Raw genomic sequence first — 16,273 nt, forward strand, 5'->3', positions numbered from 1 at the left:
GGCAAATCCAATTGCAGATGTCCTGTGACCAGACTGAAAGTGCCACACAGCTCTGGTGCAGGGTGCTAAACTCAACTCTGACTGCGTGCATCTCCTCAGGCGTTTTGAAGTCCTGCCTTTAACACAGCTGGTTTTGCCCAATTCTGCTGTCCTGTTCCTGTCTCCCTAGCTCAACCCCTGCAGCTGGCCCATGGGCCAGCCTCTCCCCCCTTCATCATCTTCTTGCTGTTCAAGACACTGCTTCTCCAGCTCCCTCCCATATTCACCTTCAGACCCAGGCCCAGCAATGTTTGAACTATGAGCCTTATCTCTTGACAGGGGGGTGCAGCTGGGCAGGCCTCGGACAGGAACCTGGTAATACCACCCGGGGCCGTAAACCCGAGCTCCGCAGCAGCCTCCCCACATCCTGGTTTCTTTGGCTTCATCTGCTGTGACTCAGAAATTACAGGGACTTCCCCCCCGCCCCCCTCATCGTTAGGGTGCCCTTCTCAGCAAAAAAGGTGCCCAGAAATAAGTGCGCGCGGTTTCACGATTTTTCTTCCCCGCAGGGCCGCTATGTCAACGTAGTTGAGCGTCGTCACCGCTGCAAAACCCGGCCAGGGAGAGACCGTTAGCGGGCGGGGCCGGGCCGGGAGGTGGTGCGATGGCAGCTGCCGTTCGTGTCGGGGGCGGGGAGGAAGGAGGGGCGGCGGGACCGATAGATATACAGCGAGCCGCCTCCGGGCCAGGGGCGAGGCCGCTGCCTGGCCTGGGGGAACGGCTGCGGTGAGGGGATGCGGGGTGCCGGCGGCGGGGCCTGCGGCTGCGGTGTGCGGGGCTTGTCGGGGGGCGGGGGGGGGAACGACACTCTGGCGGGGGAAGCCGGAGCGGCGCTGGGGAGGGGCGGCAGCGGGGCCGGGGCCGTTGTAGGGAGGCCGGGCGGCCTGGGGCGTGGGGCGCCGTGACGGAGGCGGGTGCCCGGCTGAGGTGCGGGCTCCCGGGGTTGACGGGTGTCCTGCTTGGCTGAGGTGCGGGCTCCCGGGGTTGACGGGTGTCCTGCTTAGCTCCCCCTCCCCCCCCCTCCCCAGGCTGCTGCGCCCCGCTGCCGGGCCCGCCTGCCCTCACAGGCGCGCTGCGTGCGTCGCTCGGGTTTTACCTCGGCGGCGGCTGAAAGTGCTTCCTGCCGGTGCAGGGGCTGCCGAGTTTCGCGGGCAGCCTCTCGTGCCGCTCCCCCGAGGGGTGCGAGCCGCCGTGGCAGCCGGAGGCTGGCCGGCTCCGCGGCGTGTGCCCGGGCTGCTGCGTGGGGCCGCCGAGCAGCAGGCGAAGGTGTGCTCCGGGCCGGAAGAGCGCGATAAAAAGTACCGTCAAAGCAGTAAAATGCAGCTTTACCATTTATGCTGCCGGCGGCAGTACTTCCCGCTTGCTTTTTATTGCCCCCGTCCCTTCCCCGTGGGTGCATATTGTGTAACCGTGGAGTCGGGCAGGGCTCGTACCGCGGGGTGGGAGCAGGCTTGTTTCCCTAAACCAGAACTGCTGCAGGGAGCTGCCGCAAAGCCGAGCTCCTGCGAATGATCTGTGGTGACCTCTGAATGTCAGCGTCCTGTTGGGGCTGTTATCCCCGCTCTTTGGGGAGCAAGGCTGAGTTAGGAAAAACAGTAGGAAATCTGATTTTCTGTGACTGCAGCAACGCAGGCGCCTAGCCTGGAAACCTTGTGCCTCAATGAGATCGTTTTGCCGTCGCCAGAGTCAGCGGCTTGTCTGCCTTGGCGGTTTGCGTGACAGCTCTTTGAAGTAGCTACACTAATACGGGCTTTTGTAACGCTGCTGGCTTAGGGAAGTATTGGGATAGAGAGCTGGCGATATTTAATGACTTAGAAAAACAAAAAAAAACCCTGATCCTGTAATTGAGCATGAGAGAATTTGAAGACTGTTCATAAAAATGTCACTGAGCTGTTTTTTGTTTTTAACCTTGGGCAAAATGGGGCGTGTGATAACAGAAAAAAGCTGAGAGGAGTAATACTTGACAATAAAGAGCAGAAAATTCAAAGGTATAGGACTGAAGTTAGAAAAAATTAAAATACTTTCTACAATAATCTAGGGAATTTTTTTAAACAAATTAATTTTACAGGTAAGGAGTCTTAACGGCCATGTTATTTTGTGTCACTGCAAGCAAACCACCAATGTATGAGATTTTATTAAAAAAAAATATTTTTGTGTGTATATATATATACACACACATGGTTATTTTTGGCCTTTTGTGTGGATGGCTTCAGAGAATGCTCCAAGAATAGGGTAAGAATCTAAGGCTTTTTGGCGTACTATGTGCTTCCATTATATAAAAAATCAGCTAGATCAATTATTCAGGGATGATGAAACTGGAAGTATGTTAAGGCCTTTAGTATAAAGAAAACTCTAAACCTGTACATTTCAATGTTTTAGAACATATGATGTTTACAGAAATACAGAATTTTTTGAACAAAAATATGTGGGAATAGCCTCTGTGGCCTTTTTAGGTATATAAAATTACTTTCTATTAATTTTCAGTGTCTTGTGCTTTCCAGTGATTTGAAGAGAATTCTCAGCAACAAAACTGGAAATTCCCTTTTTGTCTAATGTATTTGTCTCTGTTCCTCAAATGGTCATATATGGCCTTAAATTAGCATTTTCCTGTATTTAGGTATATTCATTATCAGTTATCGTTTAAAACCCGAGTTGATATTTTATACAAATCTAATACTTTATATTAGCGCAGAACTGTTCCAGCAAAGCTGTGTTTTTGTTGCATTTTGTCAGTTTGATACTTTAATGGACATCTTGCTCTTTCAATGCTTGTTCATCAGTCAGAAATACAATCTCTGTAATTCTCAGCAAAGCATTTGAAGTTATAATCCCTATAATCCCTGTAAAGCAATTTCATGTGCGGTCTATTTTGAGACTGTCCTGGTTATACCGGTAATATATTTCAGTTTTCTAGTCTATGTTCATCTAACAAATGATTTAATTAGCTAATTTTGATATTTAATGTATCATTATGTTTAATTTAAATTTACACAGCATTCTTCATATAGTCTTAAATAGTATAACTTCTCAGTTATACTATTTATAGAAAGTTATACAAAGTTTATCTAATCATTTGATTATGTTGTTGCACTTGGTGGATGGTTGCATGAGTAACACTGCTTTGAGAATATTAGGTTTGAAGAGACTGGTGTCTTTTGACTGTCTCTCCTTGCCATCTGTTTTCTGTTTCCAAGTTTAGAGCTTCTCCTTCTGCGAGAATGGTACCCTTTTTGCTTGCAAAATGACTGCCTCAAAATTGTCCTTCTAAAAAAGAAGGAAGATACAAGAGTCAAACTAAACAAGCATTAAGCTGTGAGAACTGTTTATCAACAGTTCTTAAGTCTGTGATTTTATAATGGATCAGCTATCAAGCAAGCAACCTCAAAGAAACAATATATTTCATGAAAGTTAAATTTTATTTAAAACATGACTATTATTGTATTTTATTTAAATAAAATTACAAACAACAAAACCAAAACCCAACACCTTGCAGTCTTTCCAGAAGTTTACTTTTTTTACCATTAGAGCTGCCTAAGAGTACATGATGTAAAAGGAGAGATAGAAAAAACCCCAGACAACAGGGAAGATGTAGTCTGATGTTATGGAAGATTCTTGAAGTTCACTTTTAGTGCATTCAACTGTGTTAGATATCTCCTGTTTAACTGATAGGCGTTACAGCTATTTTTTTTATCCCTCTCCCCAGTAGAAAACTGGAGAAAATATCTTTTATCTTGCTTATCCAGACTTGCTTCAGACCTTAGTCTTTAATAACAACTTACTGGAATCTCTAACCAGGTAAACAGGGAGATGTCTAAAAACACAAGTTTCTGCTAAAAGTCTTGGGCTCATGATGGCTAGATGGTGATAGTGTGGCCTAATGGATAAATAGGGTGGTGGTTGTGTGTTTTGGTTTTTTGGTTGCCAGAAAGAAATCTTGCACTCTTCTTTTGCATTTTTTGTATCAAATACAGGTGAGACTGGCTTTATGATAAGGTGTTGCCTTGACATGCCCAAGAGAATTAAGTAACATAATAGATAGTACTGTTCAGATTAATGCCACAAAAATCTGTCTTAACAGTTCTATTGTACCAGTTTGTTGCCGTGCGAAGTTCCACCATTTATATGCTCTCAGTGTTAAACTCAACTTTACTGCTAATAATATTTTGGGGACTTAATACAATTTTTGTAAATACCTTTGCAGGAATGAAGTGGAAGTCAACTGAATTCTCTTGTGCACTACTGAGACGAAATGACATTCATGTTTGTGGTGAATGGAAGTCATGGCAGCGTCTAACATGGGAGGGAAAGACATGAATGGACAATGTGGCGTGACTCATTCAGATTGCAAATCTTCTGCCTGCTTATGGCAATACTGGCTATTGTGGTGCTGGTGCATAATTTTTTTCAGTTAGAGGTAAGTGGACCCTGTTCCTTCTCCAAGAGGGCTTGAACAATATTCCCATTTGAGTGTAAGGTTAGAATTATGACTGACAGCATTTACCTACAACTTGGAATCACAGAAAATTCAGACTGGAAGGGATGTCTGGAGGTATTTAATCCAACACCCTCCTCAAAGGGCTAACTTCAAATTAGCTTGGGTTGTGCAGGGTATTGTTGAGTTGCGTTTTGACAGTCTTCAAGGATGGTCAGGTTTCACAACCTGCCTGGGCAGCCTGTTGCAGTGCTGCACCCCTCTTATAGGGAAGAATGTTTCTCTTACGTGCAGGTGGAAGTTGCCTCATGTCCTTTTAGTGTGTACTTCTGACTCCAGTTCCTCTGTAACTCCCCTTTAGGTAGTGAAAGACTGCAGTTAGATCACCTCTCAGTCTTCTCCAGCCTTTACAAAAGAAAAAAAAAAGGTCTAGTTCCCTCAGTGTCTCCTTTCGGTCATGTACTCCAGTCCCCTAATCATCTCAGGGGTTCTTAGCTGGTCTCTTCAGTTTGACTCTGATATGGGGTGTCCAAAAATCAGACAGTGTTCTAGATATGGCTTCACCAAGGTCAAGTTGAGGGGAATTATCATTTTGCTCGATCAGCTGGTTATGCTCTTGCTAATTTATTGCCACAATGCTATGCTGTTGACACATGGTCAGTTTGCTGTCCACCGGAATCCCTGGGTCTTTTTCTGCATTGCTGTTAGCTAGCTAGTTGATCTCCAGCCTGTACTGATGCAACTTTTCTTTGCCTTTTTCTTTTTCCCTCTGCTGTGTCTGACTTGCACATTTCTTCATTTTACTTACCACTTTAGTGCAGAGGTACTTTCAAACTGCATTAGTCAGTAACTCCAGACTAAAGTCAAGGCAGATAAAATCACCGAGGATCCGTTCCAGGGAGCCTTGGAGGCTGACCCTGCCCATTGGCTGCCTTCCTGGCCAGACTATCCAGTGCGGCATTTGGTGGGTGAGCATAATAATGCTTAGCTAGAATTTAACGAGGTATTAGGCTATCTTTTATGCATGTTAGCCAATCAATAATTGCTTTATGCTTTTAAGTTGTGTGTATCCTGCTTGCAGAGTCTTTTTTTCTCCTGGCTAGTGATGCCCAAATGAAATGATCCAAAAGAAGGGCTGCAAAATCCCCTCTCACTCCCAAAAAGATATAGCTGAATTGGAAAAGGTTCAGATAAGGGCAAGGAAGATGTCTGAGAGGTCTAAAATCGCAAGTGGCACAGGATCAATAACTAAAGAATGAATGTTTTTTACCTATTCCAGTACTAGTGGAGACATTAAATAAAAACTGCAGACGCTGAATTCAAAGGAAGCAGGGGTGTTTTTATGGATTGCAGCAAAGCTTCAGAAGCCCTTGCAGTAAGATTATGTAGCTGCTAAAAGCATATATTCCAAAAGTCTGGATGTATTCATAGAAGAAAAATCCATTAGGGGATACTAAATCTTAAAGATGTCAACCCTAGTGTTTAATAAGTCTCTAAGCCATAAAGTGCTAGAAACTGGGTTAAGTCTTCACGAGGAAATATCACAACATGTTTGGCCTGTATTCTTTTCCCACATACCTGCTGTTGGAAACTACTGGAAATCAAAATACTGTGTTTGATGGACCTTTGGTTTGAGTTCGTATGATTGTTTTTGTGTAACATAGACGGTAGCTTTTCTTTTGTTGTCTCTTTCTGTGTTTTTTTGGCCTAGGATGTTGCATGAAGAACAGTTTTGATATTTTGAATCTTAGACTGTTTTCTTTCTTTTTTAAATTACGTTTCTTAGAGAAAAGGGCTCTGGCAGAGCTTTGAGAGTGAAATGAGTGTGGGTGTTCACTCTGTGCTTTTTTTTTTTGCCACTATTCATGATAAGTATCTACATGGCTTTGTTGCCCTTACATACCTGATATTCCAAACTCAGTTAAGTATTGTGTTGCTGGTACATCTTCATGCCGTAACATGCAACTCTAACCCCTTTTGTTGCCTTGACTTTTCTGAATGGACCTGCCCTGTTATTTGTCTCTGTCTTTAACATAGCTTTCCAGGCAGTCAAGTATAGGTATCTATGCTGATTCTTTTCAGTCAGAGATCAAAGTCAGAAAAAGTCTTAGAAAGCTTTCACAGAATATCTGTAACCAAATCTGTTCAGGCTCTGGAAGGAGGGCTTAATGTTGGTTACTGTTGAAAACGTGTTTCTAAATGCATCAGACATCCTTCTCATCCCCAAATCATCTAATCTAGCTGTCTAAAGCTAAAGAGCTAAGGCAATTATCAGCTAGCCCCCAGCTACCCACCCTGCTTTTTCTCTTTAGGATTTTCATAGAATCGTACAATCATTAAGGTTGGAAAAGACCTCTAAGATCATCGAGTCCAACCGTCAACCCAACACCACCATGCCCACTAAACCGTGTCCCTAAGCGCCTCATCTACATGTCTTAAATACTTCCAGGGATGAGGACTCAACCACTTCCCTGGGCAGCCTGTTCCAATGTTTAACCACTCTTTCAGTAAAGACATTTTTCCTCACGTCCAATCTAAACCTCCCCTGGCGCAACTTGAGGCCATTTCCTCTCGTCCTATTGCTTGTTACTTGGGAGAAGAGACCAACACCCACCTCGCTACAACCTCCTTTCAGGTAGTTGTAGAGAGTGATAAGGTCTCCCCTGAGCCTCCTTTTCTCCAGGCTAAACAGCCCCAGTTCCCTCAGGCGCTTCTCATAAGACGTGTTCTCCAGACCCTTCACTAGCTTTGTTGCCCTTCTCTGGACACGCTCCAGCACGTTGACGTCCTTCTTGTAGTGAGGGGCCCAAAACTGAACACAGTATTTGAGGTGCGGCCTCACCAGGGCCGAGTACAGGGGCACGATCACTTCCCTACTCCTGCTGGCCACACGATTTCTGATACAGGCCAGGATGCCATTGGCCTTCTTGGCCGCCTGGGCACACTGCCGGCTCATGTTCAGCCGGCTGTCAACCAACACCCCCAGGTCCTTTTCCGCCAGGCAGCTTTCCAGCCACTCTTCCCCAAGCCTGTAGCGCTGCATGGAGTTGTTGTGGCCAAAGTGCAGGACCCGGCACTTGGCCTTGTTGAACCTCATACAGTTGGCCTCGGCCCATCGATGCAGCCTGTCCAGGTCCCTCTGCAGAGCCTTCCTACCCTCGAGCAGATCAACACTCCCGCCCAACTTGGTGTCGTCTGCAAACTTACTGAGGGTGCACTCAATCCCCTCATCCAGATCATTGATAAAGATATTGAACAAGACCAGCCCCAACACTGAGCCCTGGGGAACACCGCTCGTGACCAGCCGCCAACTGGATTGAACTCCATTCACCACAACTCTCTGGGACCAGCCGTCCAGCCAGTTTTTGACCCAGCGCAGAGTCCACCTGTCTAAGCCGTGAGCCGCCAGCTTCTCTAGGAGAATGCTGTGGGAGACAGTGTCAAAGGCCTTACTGAAGTCCAGGTAGACCACATCCACAGCCTTTCCCTCATCCACTAGGCGGGTCCCCTGGTCATAGAAGGAGATCAGGTTGGTCAAGCAGGACCTGCCCTTCATGAACCCGTGCTGGCTGGGCCTGATCCCCTGGTTGTCCCGCACATGCCTTGTGAGCGCCCTCAAGACGAACTGCTCCATAATCTTCCCTGGCACCGAGGTCAGGCTGACAGGCCTGTAGTTCCCCGGATCCTCCTTCCGGCCCTTCTTGTAGATGGGCGTCACATTGGCAAGCCTCCAGCTGTCTGGGACCTCCCCCGTTAACCAGGACTGCTGATAAATGATGGAGAGTGGCTTGGCGAGCTCCTCCGCCAGCTCCCTCAGCACTCTCGGGTGGATCCCATCCAGCCCCATAGACTTGTGAGCGTCCAGGTGGTGTAGCAGGTCATTAACTGCTTCCTCTTGGATTATGGGGGGTTCATCCTGCTCGCTGTCCCTGTCTTCCAGCTCAGGGGGCTGAGTACCCTGAGGAGAACTGGTCTGCCTGTTAAAGACTGAGGCAAAGAAGGCATTAAGTACCTCAGCCTTTTCCTCATCCTCGGTGACAATGTTCCCCCCTGCATCCAGTAGAGGATGGAGATTCTCCTTGGCTCTCTTCTTGTCATTAATATATTTGTAAAAACATTTTTTGTTGTCCCTAACGACAGCAGCCAGATTGCGTTCTAGCTGGGCTTTTGCCTTTCTCATTTCCTCTCTGCATGACCTAACGAGATCCCTGTACTCTTCTTGAGTCGCCTGCCCCTTCTTCCACAAGTGGTAAACTCTCCTTTTTTTCCTGAGTCCCAGCAAGAGCTCCCTGTTCAGCCAGGCCGGTCGTCTTCCCCGCCCATTCTTCTTACGGCATACAGGGACAGCCTGCTCCTGCAGCTTTAAGACTTCCTTCTTGAAGAATGTCCAGCCTTCCTGGACCCCTTTGCCCTTCAGGACTGTCTCCCAAGGGACTCTCTCAACCAGCGTCCTGAACAGGCCAAAGTCCACCCTCTGGAAGTCCATGGTTGCGGTTTTGCTGGCCCCCCAGGCAAAATTTTACACTTTTTCATGTTTGAATCTTCCCTCTTGAATTCTTAAGCTATTAATGATACCCTCTCAACAGTCCTACCCATGTCAGAATTTTACTTTTCTTACCTTGTGTTTAAAAGAATAAAATAAAATAAAAAAAAAAAAATCAAGCTGTCCACAAAACATTTGATAGCCTGCTTATTGTTTAATTTGCTTTTTAGTATGGAGTAACTCCTCCCTTGAGGTCCACAGCTGACCACTGCATTATAGTACCAGAAGAAATGTATTTTTTTTTACTATATTTTTTTTGCAAGCACGGCCAGACAGATAAAATGTTCAGTAATTTTCCACGAAGTATCAGGTTGTTGCCAAGGAGCAACATCATGCCTTTAGGATACAGGAGAGTTTGTATATTTGTACCAATTGCCTTTAGAGCGAGAGAGCCACTTCAGGATTGGTTGTGGGCATTCTTTTATTTACAAGCACTTAGAGTGTATGGGGAGAGGGGAAGTTTCTTGCAAGGATGAAGGAATGGTGCGCGGAACCAAACAGCTGAAACTGAACAAAAGAACTATGTAACAAAGTTTTTTATTCTTGCTGCTAAATTGCAGGTGCCTGCAAAAGATAACTGCATCATCTTATTTGGATTATTACTGGAACATTTATCTGTCAGGTGATGGCTTTTTAGGATTGGCTTTGACATTTAGAGGAACTTAGCACCCACTCAGTGCTGTGAGGCAGTAAAGACAGTGAATTGATCTCATGCTTGTCTTAGACAACAAATAGGGATAAAGTACCTGGAGTGTAAAATTACTGAAAATAAGATGACTGACCTTTCAGTAATTGGTATTTGTTCAGTTTCAAATATTGTCTGCTGCATAAATTAAGACTCTCTGTTGGGCAAACTGGAACTTCCCCCCCTCCATGCCTGCCACCTGGGAATCTCCTGTGATGTTTCCTGCTCTAATGTTAGTGACGTATGCAGGTTTACAGCAATTGTTCTGAATGTACTAGGCCAAGCTAAGAGTTACAGCTAGTGGAAGATATTGGACTTTGAGATGGAGTTCCACCTTTTCAGCAGCAATTGAAATACTCAATATTTTTTAACAGCCACCAACATTATTGCATTTAACTGAGGACAAGTGTCATTGCAGATCTAACCAAGTCCCCTGTGACCCTTCTAGAGTATCTTTGAGAGTGTGATTGCCTGGGTGGGGCTATATGTTAAATCTAATTTTTGCTTAGTTGGCAGTGAGAGCACTAAAAGCTGAGTAGTTGAACTGAAACTTTCATTAGTTTTCCTGAAAATACAGCTTCCTTTTTTCCTTTTTATGACATTTTTCATGCACCAGGAACAGCTTGTGGATTTGTTTGTGCTTAATTGACATGTAACCCATTCTGTCCTGCCTGCGTTACTTGGCAGACATCCGTTAAATTACTTTGTGATCACATTTGGATTCTGATTAAAGAATGGAAGGATGTTGATTTTTTTGTTTGCTTTGTACATATAAGCTTTCAGGACACTGGCTGTCTTATTGACATGTGTTAGTGAAAAGCTAATAGATATTTGACTGAGAACTATGATCATACAGTAGTTCAAATAAAAGTTAAAAAGAACATAATGTCATTAGAAACTCATCCTTACATTTCTTTAAGCGATCAAAGCTACCCTTTAGCTTCTATACAAGCTGAAGGAAGGTGAAAAAAAGTTTTCATGTTCCTGCTTGGAAAAAGCAGTTTTGCACTGTGCCATGGCTCCAAAAACAAGATCAGAGCTACATATTTGAAACAGCTTTGATAGTAATTGCATTAAAGATGTTTCCAAGTATTTATATTAAATAACTTCATGCAATTAGACTTAGTGAATCATAGAATCATTTAGGTTGGAAAAGACCTGTAAGATCATGGCAGTGCTAGGTTAATGGTTGGACTCCAAGTCCACCGCTAAGCCATGTCCCTAAGCACCACATCTACACGTCTTTTAAATACCTCCAGGGTGGTGACTCCACCACTTCCCTGGGCAGCCTGTTCCAATGCTTGACAACCCTTTCGGTAAAGACATTCTTCCTAATATCCAGTCTAAACCTCCCCTGGCGCAACTTGAGGCCATTTCCTCTCATCCTATTGCTTGTTACCTGGGAGAAGAGACCAACACCCACCTCGCTACAACCTCCTTTCGGGAAGTTGTATAACTGTTTTTCAGTTTAACCAGGACAAAACCAGCACTTTTTGTATTGAGAAATCAGCTACAAAGGCTGGGTCAGTTGTTCGTCCATGCTGAAGGATCTCTTCTGCACAGGATGCACAATGTGATGTGACTCCTCAAGGATGCACTTCAATCACTCCTAGAGAGGGGAGTTTTAGGCTGGGTGAATGGGAGTCCCCGTGAGCAGCACTTACACATTTTGCCCATCAGAAGAGTGGATAATGTGGTTTTTCATCTGAGATTTCTTAGGCATTCTAAAATGTTGCTTTTTTATCAGTAGGTTGTTCAGCCCGCTTGATATAGTGGCTGCTTCATTAACCAATGCCTGACTGCATCACACAAGTGCTGTGGGTTTTATATTATTAACGCTGTCCTACACGGTGCTAAGCAAGACAGCCAGTGGGAATTGGTGATGCTGGGCACTTCATGAGACATGCTCAGCATCTTCCAGTACTGAATCCTAAATAATGGTCTGGAATTAAAGCAGCATATTAAATTTCACAGTTGTCTTCATAATCAGGTAGGGGGAAAGGTCATGATATATCTACCAATGCCTCAACACTAGCAAAGCTCCATCTGTATGTATGAAAAGCAACAAAATGTAGTTTAAGAAATGTACTTTAAAAAATTGATCTAAGGACTGTAAAAGCACTCAACAGTCTTTTAATATGCATTCTTTTGCAAAAGTTGTTCTATAAAACATAGATAGCTAAGAAGAGAATGTATATAATAATTTATCTATGGCATGTTAATATGAAAGAAGAAAGTTTGTCATCTTTTTAGTGCAAATGAAACAGACAATCTTAATCTACGGGAGATGAATATTTCAATCCTTTCACAAGGAATTGAGATTATACTGTGGTATCTAGTCAGTGATAACTTCAACACTCTAAATAATATTCTTTCCAAAATAAATGTTTTTATATTTAGAATGAACAGGTAGGCAAATAATCAATTACAGGCATACAGTATGCACACTTCCCTAGTATTAATGTCATGTTTAAAATTTTCTGACAAAAGAGTAGCAGGATTTTTTTCAGGTAGTTTCTGTGATGAAAATTCTGCAGTCCTTATGTAGGCAAAACTCACTGAAACCAATAAATGTGGTTTTAAAGACAGATGTTCCCAGGGTTTTAAATATAACTATATAACTTTATCCTCTTAAACAACCTCAGTGCTTCTGGGAGATGGGCAGTGCTCTATTATATAGACTCAGTCTGGAGCAAGTAGCCCTCCCGTATGATCCAGCTGCTGGCCGGGATCAGGAGTGGACTGAGTCATGGAGGAATTTGGCCCGATGTATGTAATGACAGTACAATCCTGATCAGCCACGCGTGTACTCATTTCAAGTTGCTGACTGCACGACTGAAATGCAGTATAGTATTTTGAGCTCTTAAGCTCTTTTCCAAGTTTAATACCAGATATTAGTCCTACTGAAATGAATGGGGAATGAGAAAAAGTATCAACTTACCCTTTTTGAAAAACAGATCTCAATTCCTTTTACAATGTTCACCACCTTTTTTTCACAGTGAACCATAAAAAAAAAAAAAAGAAAATCTTTAACAAGGAGCTATAAGCTTTTTCCACCCAAAATGAAATTGGTGAGTACTGTAGAATCAATATATATGAAAACCTTTGAAATATTATGAATGTTTTTCTCTCTAGCCTTTATCTCTTTCACCTGTCTGAAGCACTGTGACTGCATTACATCAGGTGAGACTGAGTGCACCTAGAGGGTACACTGATGCTTGGGACAGCTGAGTATTTCATACCTGTCCATCTCTACAAGCAATACACAAGTATTTAAAACAGAAAGAAAACCCTCTGCTGCCATTCAGCAAGAAGTCTGTTACAAATCCCTAAGTGGCATGGAAAGCATTTAGACTCATTTCATTCACGTCAGGTAAAAACTTTCATGTAGAAGTGAGATGAATGCTGAATAATGGATCTTTTTAATAATGTAATTAAGAATTCATTAAAGCAGCCCTTAAAATAGAATCTCCAAAATGCAATGCATGTATATTTCCCCCCTCCAATGTACTAGAGAATCAAGCGAATGAACGGAACATAATGTAATACAATACTGATGTTTACAGAATTTTCACATTTAAATTAGATGAATTCTCAATATAATACGATATATAATTTTTAATGGCTTCTGAGTAGGAACAATTAGGATTCTTCAAAAAGATTGGTGTCCTTGTTAGGAGGAAAATGAACACATCCAGACTAGTGATAACCTCTCGAAGTCTGGCTTTTGCAATATGTGTTTACTTGAAAATCTCCACTGAAGTCTATGGAAACTCTCACACTGATGTTTTTGTTTCCTTCAACGTTTATACAACTGTTCTGAGTAAGCAAGAATAAAAAAAATAAAAGCTGGTATGGACTTGTGCCCCAGCTTTCTGATTTCCAGCAAAGCAGCTCTCTCCTGTGAAACGTCCTCCCAGACTTTCTCTGTTTGCCACTTATCCCACCCAGTCGCTGAGGAGGTTTTGTCTGAATTGCGCATCGAATGGAAAAGTGCAGAATGCGCTCTCAAGCTGCTATTCAAACAGGCACTGAGTTATACACCCAGCATCCATCTAGGGACTGCCTAACTAGGAAAAAACAGTGATCCGAATGCTCTGGGAGTGTATTCCCCACTCTTGTCAGTGGGAAATCTGGGATGAGAATTGCAGAGGGCAGGACCATCCCTGCCAAAGTCAGACGCCTTCCTGCATCATCCTCCATCCGGTCCATGAGCAGGACAATATCCAGCATCAGGATTTTGAAGCAAAGCCTTGGCTTTTTTTCACGCTCAGCTTGAATTTGAAGGTGAACTTGGACTATTGGAGGGCAAAGACTTGATCCAATTTGTGCACATGGATATGTGCAGAGGGACAGGACTGGTTTCATGGGCCTTGACCTCTGGCATTCAAGAATAGGAGTGTCAAGGAAAAGATACATTTCGAAGGATTTAATGATGACAGAAGTCCTTGATGATGCATAAGTGACTAAAATCAGGCTGGAAGTTAAATGTCTGACTAAGAATCTAAGCACAGAAGGCATTTATGTCACTGTTGAATGGCTTAGACTACATGCCTAACTTTTACGCAGCCAGGGTTAGTTAAGATGAATTTAATTTAGGTTTGTCTTCAAACAAGAGAAAAAATGGTGATGAGTGGATTGAAGAAGCTGTTATGTTGACAGGAACAGGAGTACCCCAAGATAAAATGGGGAAGGATAACTGCCTTGACTACATTTAGGCTTATCTAATGCAAATGTCCTTCTGGTACTCAAGTCACTTTTCATTTTTTGAAGAAAATGTAGTTTATAGAAAGCAGGGTCAGGTAGGGCCAGGAGGACTTAATTCCCATGTTCTTTGTTATAGATACTCAGCAAAACATTAGAGGTCCTCAACAACTCAGAGAATATTGACCTGCATTTTTAAGAGTGAAGTATTACAGACCAACAAATATTTTCACTTATTCTCAGGCCCGGTTTTGAAAATCTGTCTCTGCTGTACCACAATAAGAATATAATCACAGTTCTACATGGGTGGTGATGGTCACAATCCTTTATTGTACTCCTTTTTCTCTTTACAGAAACATACGCAGAGATGTGGGAGGCAAGTCCATCCTGCTGTCAGTACTTGTAGTGATGCTGAACGAAAAACCTGCCATTTCAGCAACCTCTGACTATTTTGTCCATCAAGTTTCTCAGACTTGAGAAGTCCCTATATAGACATGAAACATGGCCTCGGTACAGAGGTCACCCAGGTAGCACATACAGGGAATAATACAAATGCAGCCAATAAAAAATAATAATAAAAAAGCCCAAACAAAAAACCAAAAAAATCCACACAAACTAAAAAAACCCAAACAAACAAACCCAACAAACAAACAAACACCACCACCACCACCACCCTGCCTTGGGAACTGCACTCAAAATCAATACACCTTGAATGGAGTATATATGGAAATAAACAAAGCAGGGCAAGTGTTATTCAACATGGAGATTGTATTAAAAACTAAAAGAATCTGTGTCATAAGATAAAGGAAGAGGACTCTTGAGAAATGCTCTTTATCTGCCCTACTTAAAGAAATTTTATTTTATTTTGGCTGCTAGCTAGAGTAGAGCGCCCACAGTTCTTCATGGGCTCAGTATGACTTCTTAACATACAGGAGCCAGAGAGATTTGGAAATGCCAGTGAAAGAGAGGGTAGGGAATGGAGTGGGGACAGACTAAGCTATTAATCTGCCTCAGGGCAAGCCATGTGTATCTGTAGGGAGAGCTTGAGCACTTGTTTGGAGATGAGCCTGGGAAGCACTTAAGTAAGGAAGATGGTTTGGAAAGCTTTTCTATTCCAGTCAAGGATCGGTACATTAATTGACTCTGAAGCTTTCCCTGCCTTAATTGGAAAATGGAATCTCTGTAATATTTTCTCCTGTGAATAGCATACATGATGTAGTTTACTTTCACACGTAAGCTTATAATTCTGCAATAATACATGGTCCTGTTTGGGCCTGGGAGAGGGCTGTAAAGATGAACAAGGGTGTTCATCCTTGGACCAAGAATGGTCCTTCAGGATGTTGAAGAAGCTATGGTTTACCTTCGTAGAGATTTTTTTTCCCCCCCTTGAAGATTGACTGTGGAAATATTTGTGGTATGATCTATTCTGCTTAATGGGTCATGACCTGGAGATGCTGGAGTTGAAGTGACAGTGCTTGTCCAGGACCTCAGCTGCATACAAGTGAAGAGCTTTGGCTTGGTGCTTTGCTAAAAAGGCTGTGTAGGTGGACTGCTTTAGAGGCATTGAACTATGTTCTCTGCTCTGTTTTCTGAATGTATGAGTTTGTTGGCTTGGTGTTCTCTGCACACTTTTCCACTGGAAGATATAGGTAGGCCCTTGGAAAGACTTCAGAAAGGCTACCTAGGCCATAAGCGACATCTTCTACATCTCTGATAGAAAGACTGGGTTAAAAACCCTGAAGAAATTTATAGAAGGTTAAAAATAGTGATAGCTCTGTTTTTAAGGCCTTCTTAGATAGCCATCTCTCTTCTTCATTGGAAAGGATCTTTTTTTCCATGCCCCCCGCCCCCCACTCGAAGTACCAACCAC

At 43.4% G+C, this 16,273-nt stretch overlaps 1 protein-coding gene across 3 annotated transcripts in view; it reads left to right on the forward strand.

The window, feature by feature from the left end:
* Nucleotides 1–699: 699 nt before the first annotated feature.
* NXPE3 (neurexophilin and PC-esterase domain family member 3) overlaps nt 700–16,273 on the forward strand; it is a 29,391-nt gene continuing 13,817 nt past the window's right edge. Inside the window, exons 1-3 of one of the 3 annotated variants that reach the window (XM_076350259.1) lie at nt 700–765; nt 2,108–2,271; nt 4,241–4,453. In XM_076350259.1, the coding sequence (XP_076206374.1) occupies nt 4,361–4,453 (93 nt within the window). In that variant the 5' untranslated portion in view covers nt 700–765; nt 2,108–2,271; nt 4,241–4,360. Of the gene's footprint in view, nt 766–2,107; nt 2,272–3,769; nt 3,835–4,240; nt 4,454–16,273 lie in introns of those variants that run through there. The other 2 variants (XM_076350251.1, XM_076350268.1) reach the window with 2 other exon arrangements.

Source organism: Aptenodytes patagonicus, chromosome 1 (assembly GCF_965638725.1).
Source record: "Aptenodytes patagonicus chromosome 1, bAptPat1.pri.cur, whole genome shotgun sequence".
Classification (NCBI taxonomy): domain Eukaryota; kingdom Metazoa; phylum Chordata; class Aves; order Sphenisciformes; family Spheniscidae; genus Aptenodytes; species Aptenodytes patagonicus.